The sequence below is a fragment of the Rhagoletis pomonella genome, unplaced genomic scaffold (assembly GCF_013731165.1).
Source record: "Rhagoletis pomonella isolate Grant_MI unplaced genomic scaffold, Rhpom_1.0 Rhpom_scaffold_00014, whole genome shotgun sequence".
In the NCBI taxonomy this organism is placed as follows: Eukaryota; Metazoa; Arthropoda; class Insecta; order Diptera; family Tephritidae; genus Rhagoletis; species Rhagoletis pomonella.
Genome location: NW_023458568.1, coordinates 12826198 through 12841790, shown reverse-complemented (window position 1 = coordinate 12841790; position 15593 = coordinate 12826198). Strand labels below are relative to the sequence as shown.

Genomic DNA, 15593 nt, shown 5'->3' with positions numbered 1-15593 from the left:
TAGTGAAAATCAATGAAAAAGTAATACGGGAATTAAATGAATGAATTCCATCCACTAACTGTATTGACATAAATAGATTTTCTGCTAATTTTCCGCATTTTTAATTGTATTTTAGCCAAGACTGACAGAGGCAAGATGGCGGGATGTTATGGAAAATACTACGAAAAAACAAAAATTGCTTCACAAAATCCTGGTTAATCTATCACTTTACGCACCTGTTTACACCTTTTCGCAAAGGGGGCGTTCCCATAAAAGCCTCGAAAATTTACGAGTTTTACACGGTTTAAGACTTTACGAGTTTAAGGGAATCCCCTAAATATTTTTTCTAGTAGACAGGGATAGTATTTGCAAAATCAGTGAGATTATAAATCAAATTCGGTCTTAAGGCCAAAACCTTTTGAGGGCCAATTATAGTCCTGAGCGAGACCTTTTCAGTGACATTAAGATTAAAAACAGAGGACATCAAATAGGAAAGGTATAAAAAATACAATCAATTCGTAGTTAAAAAAATAACACATTTCGAGGTACATATTGTGCCGATGTACTTATTTTTTCTTAGTTAAAAAAGGCACATATTTTACCTTTGTAATTAGGCGAATTGGTAAAATTTGTATATATCGAAAAGAGGACTTTTAATGGTTAAGCCTTAAAATAAAGGACAAAACATGGTTTCAGAATAATAAATTCAAAAGACAGCACCCTAGAAAGAAGTACTGTTTTTTGAAATAGAGTACGGATGATCACCGTATATATATGTACTAGATTTGACCCAAATAGGGCAAGGGATTAAAAAAGGATAATTTTGGAATTTAAATAATCTGAGCCTGCATAATAATTAAATGTCATGTAATCAATGTATACTTACAGTTTCGAGTGTTTTTTAGTGTAATTTATCCTAGAAAATTATATTAACCTGAAACGGAAAGGGTCGACGCAGGACCACTTACAGTTGTCCTGGAGAGGGGAGATTCATGGATCATTACTATAACAAATGCTAAAATTTGAGACTTATTCCGGTCCCTTAGCGATTTTTTTTACGTGGTCTAATGTATATAAAGAAATATGAACAATTAAGTAATTGCCGAAAGTGCAAAATGGAAAATAACTTAAAATATTACCGTTTTGATAATTACGAGTGACAGGTTACAAATTGTAAAGTTTATTTCCAATGAGGAGCCCCTATTTTTCTCAACACCTAATACATTTGCCAATATTAAAATTACTATTTGCCATGATTTTTGCATGTCTCCGTTTTGCGCTGAAAAAGTTATACTAAAAAAAGGTACCCAAAGTGACATGTAAAACCGGTTATTTTAATAACTTTGTTTATAAAATTCAACAATTTTTATTGAGCTTGAGGCTGTTTTTAATAAAAACCTTATTGTGGAAAAGCAACAATAATTTGAAAAAATGGTAGAAGTGATAGCTATTTCGGAAATCACCACATTTCCTCATCAGACTTCTCTCAGTTGGATTCGAACCGACGATCCCACTGACTCAGCCTGTTGCCTACGCACTGTGATAAGCTCGCCTTGTGAATTCTTGTTGCTTTTTTCCACTATTTCGTTTGTTAAACCAACTACAATCAAGCGCAGCTATTCCAGTGCTATAACCAAACCAAAACCAACAACCACATGATCAAGTTCTACCATTTTTTTCAAATAATTGTTGCTTTTCCACAATAAGATTTTCATTAAAAACAGCCTCAAGCACAATAAAAATGATTTAATATAATTGTCATAAGGCGATAAAATGACAAAAACAAATAACTTTGTTTATAAAAATTTATATAACATTAAAATGAAAAAAAAAATAAATAATTTACAAGAACTCGTTATCAAAATGGCCCAAGGTTTTATAAAAAGTAAAATTACATTAATAAAATTAGTTTAAAGGCGAGTGACACAAAAGCACGGAGATTTTCCCATATATTCTGCATCGTGGACTTAGTCAATTAAAAGGAATACGTAGTTGTCTTGCCGCTTTAATTATATTTTTTATTTATTGTTTTTTTTTCAAAAATGTTTTACGCAAATTTGAAATGTCAAAACTCGAACTGTTTTTTCACACAAAATTTGGCTCTCTCTAACACATTGCTGAACTGTTTTTGTAATTTGACTTTCGTCAGTTTTTGTCGGTATCTCAAATGAAAAATACAGGAAAAAACGTGGCATCATGCGGGCTTAAGCTTCAGGATTCGGTGACACATCTAACCCCTTACACCCCCTGCCTACGGCCCTGTTGTTAAGTATTTGGCCACACAAATGGCAAATGGTTTTTATGAGAAGAATTTTTTTGGTAGAAGTACAATTCGAGAAATAAAATAGCTATTCCGAAAACATACCTTTGTCGATATGGAGCCAGCAGCAGCTTTGTAACAGTGCTTACTGGTTGACAAATAATGCTTGGTGTGATAATTTCCAGTGGTTCGGTCTCTTCGATCGGTGATTTAATCTGAAATACTTTATGAATGTAGCAAAACATACATATATTAACGTATTATAATAAAAATTACTAGAAACAAATATTCGGCCAGTAGCTGAGCTTTTGAAACGTTATCTCGGGTCGGTGAAAGCGTTAATGAATCATATTCTTTATAACCCCAACGCATTGACTTCAAAATGGATTCCAGCTCGCTAAAAAAATGAATTGTTATCATCAAAACATAAGATAAAACAGTAAAAAATTTTTATTAGAGGCTTCCCTTCAATCAAAAAAGAAAATCTAATTTATGAGTAACTGCCAGTATTTAAAGCATTTAAATTTGAATATTAAATACTTAGGCACTTGTTCTCAAATTTGTTTGTGATTGGCAAGTATAAGAATGAATTTTAGGTGTAAAAATCGCAATGTTATCCTTATGGGGAAACCAAAATATGGTCGTTTATAACTTTTTAAATAGCCTAGCTGGCGAGATGGGGATTTCACATACACATGGAATAGAAGTTGCAGAATACGATAACATATATAACTCAATTCTTTCTTAAGTCGACTTAGGCGGTTATTGCTTATGACCACAGCATTAGGGTTTAAGATGTACCTTCACCTTTGTCCTTATATTAAGCATTTAAATTCACCTTTATTTTGTTTTTGTCTTTACGTATATATTTTTATTTTTATATTTTCTTTTGTCCTCTCTTCGTCTACATATTCATCTATCCTTCATTGCATTTATCCATTAACCATTTCCGTTGCATTCGCCTAAAAGTGTGTTAATTCGTACTTATTCAGAACTAGAAGACATGTTTTTCGTAAAATTTTACTACCCACTGCTACTCACTATTGATTTTTGTCGATACAGTGTAAAAGTCAGTTCAATGTATAAAGAAACAAAACAAAAAAAAAAACAAAATTGCCAATGCCATACGGCATTCTATTGAAAATTCTGTCAAAAAGCTGCAACTAACTTTAGAGTCGACTTCATTTGGACAATGAAGATACCCCGTTTCGCCGAGCGTTTTTTCCTATTTCTTAATTCTTTCCAAATAACAGATTTTTCAAGGCCTCGAAATCAGCATTCGTCTCAGTGATGACCTCTTCATACGACCAAAATCTCTTACCGCCCAACCATTTCTTTGGGCTTGGAAATTGAGAATAGTCTTATTCTTCTTCTTTATTGGCGCTGTAACCGCCTAAGCGATTTTGGCAGAATTTGGTTTGTCTTAACGATGGCTCACCTACGCCCTGGCTCACGTGGATGTCGCTATGGCTGATTCATAATTAGCATCGGTGCTCTCTTGGAAATGTTCCCCAGAAGGAAGTGACCACTTCCCAATTTTCATTTTTAATGATATCACTACTGGCTTAGAAAAATTTAAACCAGGTTTTGTGGATGGTAAAGCAAACTGGGAACTTTTTGCAAATAAAACCGAAGAAATAAATAGTAAGTTTATTGAATCGGTTAATATTAACCAAGAAGCCGCGAATGTAAAGAAAATTATTAGGTCGTTGGCAAACGAATCGATGTCAGTCAAAAACAGATAAGTAATCACAATAGTCCCGCTTGGTTAAAAACCCTGCGTGGAATACGTACAAACAAAAACGCAGCCAAGTTATCTTAATTAATTACAAGAGATTGTGTGCACAAGTTCGCCGGTCATGCAAACAAGCAAAGAAAAATACTTGGGAAAAGTTTGTAAATTCGCTTAACACGTCAATGGACACAAGAACTTTATGGAGAAAAATAAGAAATACCAAATCCAAACAGAACACAAATTTCCCACCGATATTCACGAACGACAAATGTATAACACACCCGCAGACGATAGCCGACGAATTTGCAAGATTTTGGAGCTCCCTTGGTTCGGATCAATCCTTCGACCAACAAATAATAAAAGAAAAACCAAATTTAAAAGTTGAGGCACTTACTACTAAACTAAAGAAAACATAAGCATAACCCAGCGCTTTAGAGAGATAGCATTAAAAGACCTTATTGAAGCAACGAAAAGTTCAAAAGCCACAACTCCAGGAATAGACAAAATAAGCTAAGCTTAAGCTCCGACTATGCCGACTGTATAGCAAAATCCTCTATCCGCACTATTGGAAGTTCGCAATTTTATCACCAGTCCCTAAGCCTTACAAGTCCAAACACAGTGGAGAGTGTCGTCCCATTTCACTCATCTCGGTATTAGCGAAAGTTTTTGATAAAATCATAGCCCGGAAAATACGCGAAAATTGTAATGCTTTTCTCCCTCCAGAGCAACACGCCTTCTTACCACAGCAAGGGGTTCACACCCTTTGTCATACTTTGGAAACAGTGCTCAAAAGTAATATAAAAAGAAATTACCACAGTGTCGTACTCTCAGAAGACATAGAAAAGGCTTTCTATAGGGTCACAGCCACAGTGACTATAGAAGAGCTGGCAAGTTAGGGGTTACCAAGCCAAGTTCTAAAAACAGTCTACTCGTTCATGTCACACAGGAGGTTATCAGTTCGCGTTGATGGCCTTATGTCAAAATACCTAAATCTTTATAATGGTTTACCAAAGGCTCTCCCCTATCAGTTGTGTTATTCACAGCATACTCCTGCTCACTAATCAAGCAGATAAAAAACACAGACGGTATTGACTACATAGGGATACACGCAGACAACATTTTTGCGCTCTCCTCTGGATCTTCAGAGCAAATAAACAATAGTCTAAGTGACCTCAATAATAAAATACAGAAATGGGATAAAAATACAGGAGCGGTAATACCACTAACCAAAGCAGAAGCTTTACATATTTGTAGAAAACTCAAGTGTTGTCTCTCAGGAATAAATATTGGTAATAAATATATTGCTTTAAAAACCAAATTGACAATCCTGGGAGTCACGTTCTCAAGAAATGCGTCGTGGAACGAACACATTAACGCCATTTGCGATAAACTCAAAAAAGTCAACAATCTTCTAAAGATCTTTTGCACCAGAGAGAAAGGACCACACATAGACACAGCAATTTGCATCTGCATAGCTATCACTGAGGGCATAATTCAACATGGGCTGACTATATACGGATGGACATCCGACAAAAACAAATCAAAATAAACGCTGCCTTGAGCAGATGCTTCCGGACAGCGTCAGGACTACTCCCCGCTACACCCAACGGTTTTCCCAACGGTTTTTACCCTCCATTCCCGCCCATCCGCACGAGGGGGCAGTCCGCATGACGTACGGAACCCGTATTTTCAATTTTTGCCCCGAGTCACGATAAGCAGGAGTTTGTTATGTGACGAGATCTAAAACTGTTCAGCTACAGAACTAAATTCATCAGCTGTTTTTATGTGTTGGAATGATAGTAAAACCCCTGGCATAAGCAAAGGAGTGGGTGGTGCAATTCAAAATTAGTTTTACAAGCTTTCAGAAATTGGGGCCAAAAGTGTCTTGATACCCGGGAGGGAATATTAAGGCTAACTTCACCCAGATGAAGCGGACGTGAAATTGAGCCTGTCAGTAATTTAACTATAAAAATTGTACCAAGCATTTGCCTGCGACTGGCAAGTGTAGGAAGATTAATAAGTTTTAATCGGCTCGTATAAGGCGGGAGGTTATATTGAGAATCCCAACGGAAATTTCTTAAAGCAAAAAGTAGGAGTTGTTTTTGAATTGATTCTATCTGGTCTGAGTAAATTTGATACCTAGGATTCCAAACCACCGAACCATATTCCAGAATCGGTCTAACTAATGTTGTAAAGAGGGTTTTAGTGATATAAGGGTCACAAAATTCTTTTGACCATCGTTTCACAAATGCAAGTACACCTTTAGCCTTGTTGACTGCCACATTAATGTGAAGATTAAAATTAAGCTTAGGAGCCATTGTGATACCAAGGTCCACAAAATTGTATACCTGTTCCAGGTTATGGTTACCTATTGTATAAGAAGCGGGATGAACAGCTCTTCGCGAGAAGCAGATTACTTTGCATTTCTTAAGTTTTAGAGGCATAAGATTTACTTGACACCAGTAAGCCATGCTGTTTAAGTCTGATTGTAGCAAAGACCTTTCTTTAATTGAAATGTATGAGTTATAAAGCTTTACATCATCTGCATACATTAAAATTTTGGAAAATTGTATATCTGTAGAAATATCGTTTATAAAAAGCAAGAACAGAACCGGGCCTAGGTGGCTACCTTGAGTGACTCCTGAAGTAACATCAATGACGTCAGAGATAGTATTTTTAAACATTACCCTTTGTGATCTATCATAGAGGTATGAAGAGATCCAACGTAGAAAATTAGGTGGAAGACCAAGAAGATCAAGTTTATAGATGAGCAACGAGTGGCACACTTTGTCAAATGCTTTACTGAAGTCAGTATATATAGCATCAACAGTTTTGCTTTCACTAAATGCTTTTGAGATATATGATGTTAATTCAAGTAAATTTGTAGAAGTTGATTTGCCCTTGCAAAATCCATGTTGACTATATGAAATGCTAGAAGAGATAGAATGTGTCAACTGATTTGTTATAACTGCTTCAAATAATTTAGGAATTGCAGAAAGCTTAGCTATACCCCGGTAGTTCTCCACTGAAGGTCTGCTACCGCTTTTATGTAACGGGGTTATGAACGATTCCTTCCATATAGTTGGAAAAACGCCCTCTTTAAGAGACAAATTAAATAACGCTGTTAACGGCTCATAGAGATAATCAGCACAATTTATAAGAATACAAGTAGAGATCTGGTCAGGACCATAACTGAAGGACTGCTTTAAGGATTTCAGATAAACTACTACATCATCGAGAGATATTACTGCGATATTTATTGAGTTCATGGGACATAACGGGTGATTTTTTAAGAGCTTGATACCTTTTTTTTTAAAAAAAACGCATAAAATTTGAAACGTTAGATTGGTCCATGACATTTACTTTTTGAAGATAATTTCATTTAAATGTTGACCGCGGCTGCGTCTTACGTGGTCCATTCGGAAAGTCCAATTTTGGGCAACTTTTTCGAGCATTTCGGCCGGAATAGCCCGAATTTCTTCGGAAATGTTGTCTTCCAAAGCTGGAATAGTTGCTGGCTTATTTCTGTAGACTTTAGACTTGACGTAGCCCCACAAAAAATAGTCTAAAGGCGTCAAATCGCATGATCTTGGTGGCCAACTTACCGGTCCATTTCTTGAGATGAATTGTTCTCCGAAGTTTTCCCTCAAAATGGCCATAGAATCGCGAGCTGTGTGGCATGTAGCGCCATCTTGTTGAAACCACATGTCAACCAAGTTCAGTTCTTCCATTTTTGGCAACAAAAAGTTTGTTAGCATCGAACGATAGCGATCGCCATTCACCGTAACGTTGCGTCCAACAGCATCTTTGAAAAAATACGGTCCAATGATTCCACCAGCGTACAAACCACACCAAACAGTGCATTTTTCGGGATGCATGGGCAGTTCTTGAACGGCTTCTGGTTGCTCTTCACTCCAAATGCGGCAATTTTGCTTATTTACGAAGCCATTCAACCAGAAATGAGCCTCATCGCTGAACAAAATTTGTCGATAAAAAAGCGCGAAACACATTTCGAACCGAACACTGATTTTGGTAATAAAATTCAATGATTTACAAGCGTTGCTCGTTAGTAAGTCTATTCATGATGAAATGTCAAAGCATACTGAGCATCTTTCTCTTTGACACCATGTCTGAAATCCCACGTGATCTGTCAAATACTAATGCATGAAAATCCTAACCTCAAAAAAATCACCCGTTAGTTTAAAAGGATAGTCAATGTTAGCATGTGAGTTAATGGAATAATTAGATTTAAAAAACTGAGCGAACATGTTAGAAATTGTTTGATTATCACTAGAGACGGTATTTTGATACTTCATGGCGGAAGGAAACCCACGTACATTTCGCTTGGAGTTTACGAAGTCATAAAATGATTTGGGGTTATATATTATACGCCGTTTGATTTTACACAAGTAAGCTTTATAACACTTTTTGTTTAATTCAAAAAACTTATGACGCAAAAGTGAGTATTTTACATAGTATGAGTGTAAACCGGTTTTTGTGTAATCTAAAATAACGCGACTTTCTGTTTTTCAAATTTCTCAGTTCTTTAGTGAACCATAACTGTGTTTGTTCTTCAGGAACATACATGCGTTTAGGCACATGCTTTTCAAATAATTTATGTAAAGTAAAGTTAAAAAGTGCAACGCTTTGTTCAATGCTTTCTTTATATGCAGGCCACGACAATTTAGACAGTTCTTTGTTAGGCTTTTTAAAGTTGGCTTTCGAAAAATCAAAGCGAATATTTGGTTCGTATGCTTGGGTACTGGAATTTTGACCATCACTTATAACTTCGTAAGATACCTCCATAGCAGGGTGGTAGACATCTTCGGGCAAAACTAGTGGATCACGCTTATTTACAACGGACTTAGATGCATCATCAACATAAGCAAGATCTAATACTTTACCAGACTTATTATGAAGTACATTAACCTGAGTTAGGCAGAGTTCAACCATCTCCTCTAAAAATACATTGTTGCACGCACTAGACGCGAAAGGTACGATATCATTGTCAATGATGTTCCATGATATGCTTGGTAAATTAAAATCACCCAACACAATCATTGAATCAGAGGGCTTAGTTAGTAAATTAACTGATTTCAGTAAAGAGATGAGTCGTGAATACACCAATGTGTCAGATCGGGGAGGGATATAGCATAGAGCTAAGTAAATATACCCTTTTCCAGCCTGAACACGAATGCATTTGAATTCTACTGAATCAATGTGGTGGAGACTAACTTCTTCAGATGGTATTGAAGAGTCTACAGCGAAGAGTACGCCACCGCCGATTCTGTCCTGCCAATCTTGTCTATAGATATGATAATTATTTGGAAGAATCTCTGAATTGAAAATGTGAGGTTTCAGCCAAGTTTCAGTAAAAGAAAGAATATTATAATTACATTCAAGGCCTTTAAGGTATAAGTTCCTTAATTTAGTATTTAAGCCTCTTACATTTTGGTAAAAAATACTTAAAGCAGATTTAATAATTAGTTTTTTGATTCAGTGTTATGACGGGGAATATTAGCTATGTTATTTCCTTTTTTGGGCCTATATTCGAATTCACCAACGAAAGCTCCGGGGGGCCAAAAGGAACTACTAAGCAGCGCATTAAAATTATCTAAATTTGCGTCAATTTTAAATGAAGCAATATTTCTTTCGTATTTAAAATTAAGTTTTCTGATGCTTAAGTCGACAGTTCTAATTTTTGATGAGGTATAAAGCTTTATATCGTCTTCGGTAGTGTCTCTCGAAAATCTAGAGACAAAGATTGACTTCTTTGGTGGAAACACAACTAGTTTCCTTGTATCAGACTGGAGTACTGGCGGAAGGGGTTTAGTTACTGCGTTAGTAGTTGAGGATAGGGAAGGCGGTGGAGGCTTTGAAGATCATGCCACCACTTCAATGGGGGAAGGGGAAGATACTTCAGGCTCGTTATTATCCGACGCAGATTTCGTTACACGCTCTTTTGAGGCTGAGGATTCTGATGCTGGAGGACATGGAGAAGACAGATTAATTAAGTCAGTCGGAAGATTATTCTGACGTGAAACGGCAATAATTCCCTTAGATAGACTATGAAGACGCTTACGTTTAGACACACGGATATCCTTAACAGATTGCAAGGTATCTAAGCATTTGAATGATTTAAACGCATTTTCATAATGCTTAAATTTTTCTGTCAATACTGATAATTCTCTTCCTATTTCTGTAAAACCATTTCTGGTTTGCCTAAACAGCTTGAAAAGATCAACTTCGGTTGACCTGCAATTTACGCAAGACCAGCGAAGGCCCTTGCCATCATTAATAGCGTCCAGAAGTCTTCCTGTGAAACCAGCACATTTCAGATGGTAAATACCATCACAAAGCCAGCACGATAAGTAGCGTTCAGAATCGCTTTTAATTTGGCAAGTATCAAGAGATCGCACTTCATATTGAAAGATTTATGTAATAACACTTGTTAATAAAAAGACAAACAAAATAAATTATAACAGTTAAGGAGCTGATGCAAATAGCTTTAAATAAATGTAGCGAATAGTTTGAGTATCACTGTAAATATGACACTTACTAAACGCAACGCAAACAGCTGTGACAAGAATTACTAGAAGAAGTAAACAAAAAGAGTTTAACAAATGTGCAAAAACAAACGAATTCAGTTAACTACAAATGATACAACAACAATGATAGCAACAAATGACTAGGCAAGATTAGAATGTATGCTAGTGAAATTTAATTAAATTTAGTTTAATATAAAACAAAATAACTTTTACTTAGCTCCAAATATTTCAAACTAAGATGCTCATAGGCACTTTTTATCACAACTTTAACTCAGAATTAGCGCAATAAACTTAGCAAATAGAAAGCCAAAATCAGAGCACAATATATGTACAACCTCCCAGCTTGACGTTTGCAAGGACTCAAACTCTGGAGGCCCTCAGGATAGAAGCGCGTTATCACGAGTTGCAATGTAGGTCTGTCAACCTTGCCGCAAAAGCTCTAATGTTGAAAAATCACTCTCTGCACGAAATATTTTGGAGTATTAATAGCTACCCGTCGCCATCTTCGGGCTGCTTTCTCTCCGCTCCTCGATGAAAATTCTATCTTGGACCAGATATGTGTAAAGCTACAGGGCGGTGTGCTATACATTTTTGTGTCATACATTCCACCGGGCAGCTCTGATTATTTGTATAAGGCCCATGTTGACAACATTCTTGAACTTCAACCGAAAACCGATTTTAACTTAAACAATATCTCCTGGAGCTATTTGGATAATAATAATTTGCTCACTCCATCTAACGTTAATCTCAAATCAGCACCATACTCCATTAGTGTTGGAAATTGAATTTTTTGAATTTTTTGAGTTACCTACTGGCATCCAGAGGGTAGCTTTTAATTACTCTCTTTGTGATTTTACTGAGTTGAATAATAATTTGTTGGTTTTAGATTGGTCTCAGCTTTTTGGGAAGAAGGATGTAACTAGTTGTTTCAATATTTTTAAGTCTAACGTTTACGATGTTTGTCTAAACAATATTCCACATCTATACTCTAAAACTTTTAAGCTCCCTTGGTTCTCTAAAGAGCTCTAACGTCTAAGGAATTTGAAGAACAAGCTTTACAAAAAGTTCAAACGCTCAAACGACGCTAATCTGCGCGAACGTTATGTGTTTTATAGAGCTAAATTTAACAAGCTGAATAAATCTTCATATAGAAATTACATACACAATGTTGAAAGTAACATAAAAAGAAATCCTAAGTTTTTTTTTAGTTACATAAAGTCGAAAAAGAATTGCTCAAATATTCCCGCTTCAGTTCAACTAGATGGTGTTTCAGCTAACTCTATTTTGGATGCTGTCAATCTTTTGCTGACTTTTTCTCGTCCAATTTTATTTTAGATAACCCGGATATTGTTGTTCCTGAGGACCTTTCTTTAAACTTAAATAATTCTCTCAACTTCGGTAACTTATTTTTGTCTTATGAGGATATTGTTAATGGTATAACTAATTTAAAGTATTCCACTAATACTGACGCCGATGGCCTCTCAGTTATCTAGTTAAAAAGCTGCCACTCTCTTATCGAGCCTTTGAGACATATATTTAATACGTAATTGGCTGATGGGGTGTTTCTCGACGACTGGAAACTGGCTTTCATTACGACGATTCTCAAAAGTGGTAATAAAAATGATATAGCGAACTATAGGCCGATTTCCAAGCTCACTTCTGTCTCTAAGCTGTTCGAATGTATCGTGAAAGACAAAATATACTGTGCTACTAAGCACGTGTTACGTCCTAATCAACATGGATTTATCCCGGGCAGATCAACGGTAACTAACTTAGCGGTATTTACGGAGGACTGTTTTGCAACCTTTCAAAAGAGATTCCAAATTGATGCCGTCTACACGGATTTCTCTAAGGCCTTCGATAGGGTATCTCACCGTATCTTGATAGCTAAACTGGCGAGACTAGGCTTCCACTCTGCTTTCTTGAAGTGGATTATATCGTATCTAAGCAACAGGCGCTGTGTTGTCGTAATTGAAAATGTATCTTCCCGTTCGTTCATTGCTTCCTCAGGTGTACCCGAGGGTAGTATCTTGGGTCCTTTATTATTTGTGCTCTTTATTAATGATATTTCCTCTTGTTTCTCTAAATGTAACTTCTTGCTGTATGCTGATGGCCTGAAGATTTATTATGAAATTAGTTGCCCGCAAGATTCACTAACTCTCCAGGCTGAGCTCGACTACTTATACAATTGGTGTATGCGTAATTGTCTATTCCTTAATATTAGTAAATGTCATTATACCTCCTATGCTAAGTTATTAAGACTGGTACCTACTTCCTACTGTATCTCAAATGTGCCGCTGAAGTCAATTTGGGAATTTAAGGACTTGGGGGTCTACTTTGATACCAAGCTTAGCTTTACCACTTACATCAATTTTATTATTTCTAAATCGTTCGCGATGTTGGCATTTGTTCGTCGTAATTATTCTACGTTTTCCGATCCTTATACTTTCAAATCTTTGGATACGTCTTTTGTTCGTTCTAGGCTGGAATATGCTGTGTTTATTTGGAGACCATACCATTCTATTTATATCAACAGATTAGAATCTGTTCAGAAGGTTTTTGCTGGGTTTCCTTTTCGCTCGTTAAGATTTACTGAACCCCTCCCGTCTTACCGTTCTCGCTGTCTACTAATCAACCATATGGCCTTAGATGCGAGGCGTACTCTTTTATCGATGTGTTTCGTATTTGACATCATCTCAGGCTCTATTGATTGTCCATTCCTTCTTATGAGAATTGGTTTTAATGTTCCTCCACGTATTCTTCGTTGCAATGAATTATTTTATGTTGGCTTAGCAAAAACCGTTCATGGCATGAACACCCCTTTAAGGAGGGTGCTATGTCAATTCAATGCTTATTCTTCTTCCTTATGGCCGGTTTTCACTATGTCAAATTTAGTGACAAATTCAAATGTCTAAATTGTCAGCAACGCCACTTATACCATGTCCCCACCGGAGCTAACCACGTAGTTATGGCTATTGAGTTGGTTATCCCGATAACCCACTTGATTTAGAGTAGTTTCGCCATATCAAAATGACAGCACTTAACCATTTCACTGAGATGGTTAAAAACTAACCAACTCGAAACCACGCCGAAAGTCTGATACAACCCTGTGTTTTCCCGCCATCTGTGGGTCATTAGTTTGGACTCCACTAAGAGCAGATTAGATTTACTCCGGTTTTTGAAAAAATTTGAAATCCACTCCTCTACTCCGCTTGACTTAAAATCTATTCCGTTTTTTTTCATTCATGTTATGCCCCTCTTGGGGCCGTTTTTATAGTGTTCACCACCGGTTTCAGCAAAAAAAAAATTGAAAGTTAGCCAAATCTCACTATTAAAAAGTAACTATTTCATAGCAATGCGTCAATAAAGTAACTTCGTTATTTTTTGATGTATGGCTGTACAAATTGGCGGATGCAGAACTTTACTTAAGTTGTTAAAAAATATATGTAGAAGGAAATTTATATAAAGTAGAAAAGGTTTGCTTTTTAAAAAATTAAGTGTTAGATACGTTCTACTTTATAGAAAAGGCTAAAAATTACCTAAATATGTGACATATTATCCTTACATTGTTTCAAGTTCTTATTTTGCATGAATAGAAAATATTTTAGACAAACAATTAATGTCAGAAACAAAAATAAAAAATTCAATCTAGTACAGAAAATTTGTTTTTGCCCCGATTTTTGCAACGATTTAGTCCTGAATCGAGTTTTGGAGGTCCGAACACTGATCTTTACATTTGTACTGTTTTATAAACCTCAAACCGCAGTGTGGACAGCAATAGTTAGTGATGTGGTTAAGTTCGATTTGAGATGGTTAACTTTTTGGTGGGGACATGGTATTAGGGTAATTTGCGTTTTAACTACATTACAAAAAATGGCATAAAAAATGCATGGCAACTCTTGTCAATCTTTGACACAAAATTTGCTGTCAAAATAATGCTGTTCTGTTTTCACCATCGATGTCAAATTGAGAAGTGTCAAAAAGTTATCGAGCGCAAAAAACAAATATTTTCCGCCAATTTATTTATTAATTAAAAAGAAATGAAACAGGAAAACCGAATTGCTGTGGCAGGAGCTAAGTTATGCTTAATAACAACTCTTCAGGTTTGGAGGAAGACAAGGAAATCAAAGAAATGGTGGGTAAGGCCAGGATTGAGAAGCAGATCCTCCAGCGGATTTTATTCCACATTGCACGAAAAGCTGCTACAGCAAGATACAAATTGGTTCAAAAACTTTGTGCGAATGGATGTAGATGATTTCGATTTTCTAGTGGAGCGTCTGACTCCACATATTCAGAAGCAAGACACCTCTTTTCGAGAAGCTATTTCCGTTGGAGAGAGATTGGCCGTAACCTTGCGTTATTTAACGTCTGGTGATAGCTTTTCGAGTTTGATGGCTCTTTTTCTCATGGGTAAAACAACAATATGTCACATTATACATGAGACATGCCAAGCTCTTTATAATACTTAAAAAAATGAGTATTTGAAGGTTTGTATGCATCTACCCAACTCTGTTTTTAAGACCTAGGGAGTGAATCGTTAACATTTAATTAAAGGTTTCAAATACTCCTGAAGAATGGATCGAAATTGCAAAAAAAATCGATGAGCGCTGGAACTTCCCGAATTGCTGCGGCGCTTTGGACGGAAAACACGTCATGATTCAAGCGCCTGCTAATTGTGGATCCGAGTACTTCAACTATAAAAAGCACAATAGTATTGTGCTAATGGCCTTGGTGGATGCGGAATATAAGTTCTTATTTGTTGAAGTTGGAGCATACGGACGCGAATCAGATGGTGGTGTTTTTGCGCGGTAAAATATTACTTTAAATAAATAACTTTTAAATATTTCTATATTTAAAATATTATCAGGTGTCCTCCGCTCTCAACTGTCCTTGCAGAAAATACATTAAATATTCCGCCACCAAGGCCATTGCCAAACGAAGAAAATCCGACACCATTCGTCATTGTTGCCGACGACGCGTTTCCCCTAAAAACTTATTTGCTAAAACCATATTGTTATCGTCAACAAATCATGTCTCATGAAATTTTCAATTACCGACTATCACGAGCAAG

At 36.3% G+C, this 15593-nt stretch overlaps 1 protein-coding gene across 2 annotated transcripts in view; it reads right to left on the bottom strand.

The window, feature by feature from the left end:
- Positions 1 to 2006: 2006 nt before the first annotated feature.
- LOC118749242 (RINT1-like protein) overlaps positions 2007 to 15593 on the bottom strand; it is a 50231-nt gene continuing 36644 nt past the window's right edge. For both annotated transcript variants that reach the window (XM_036484039.1, XM_036484041.1), the window contains 3 exons: positions 2516 to 2636; positions 2345 to 2454; positions 2007 to 2238 (listed from right to left, as the gene is read on the bottom strand). In XM_036484039.1, the coding sequence (XP_036339932.1) occupies positions 2184 to 2238; positions 2345 to 2454; positions 2516 to 2636 (286 nt within the window). In that variant the 3' untranslated portion in view covers positions 2007 to 2183. The remainder of the gene's footprint in view (positions 2239 to 2344; positions 2455 to 2515; positions 2637 to 15593) is intronic.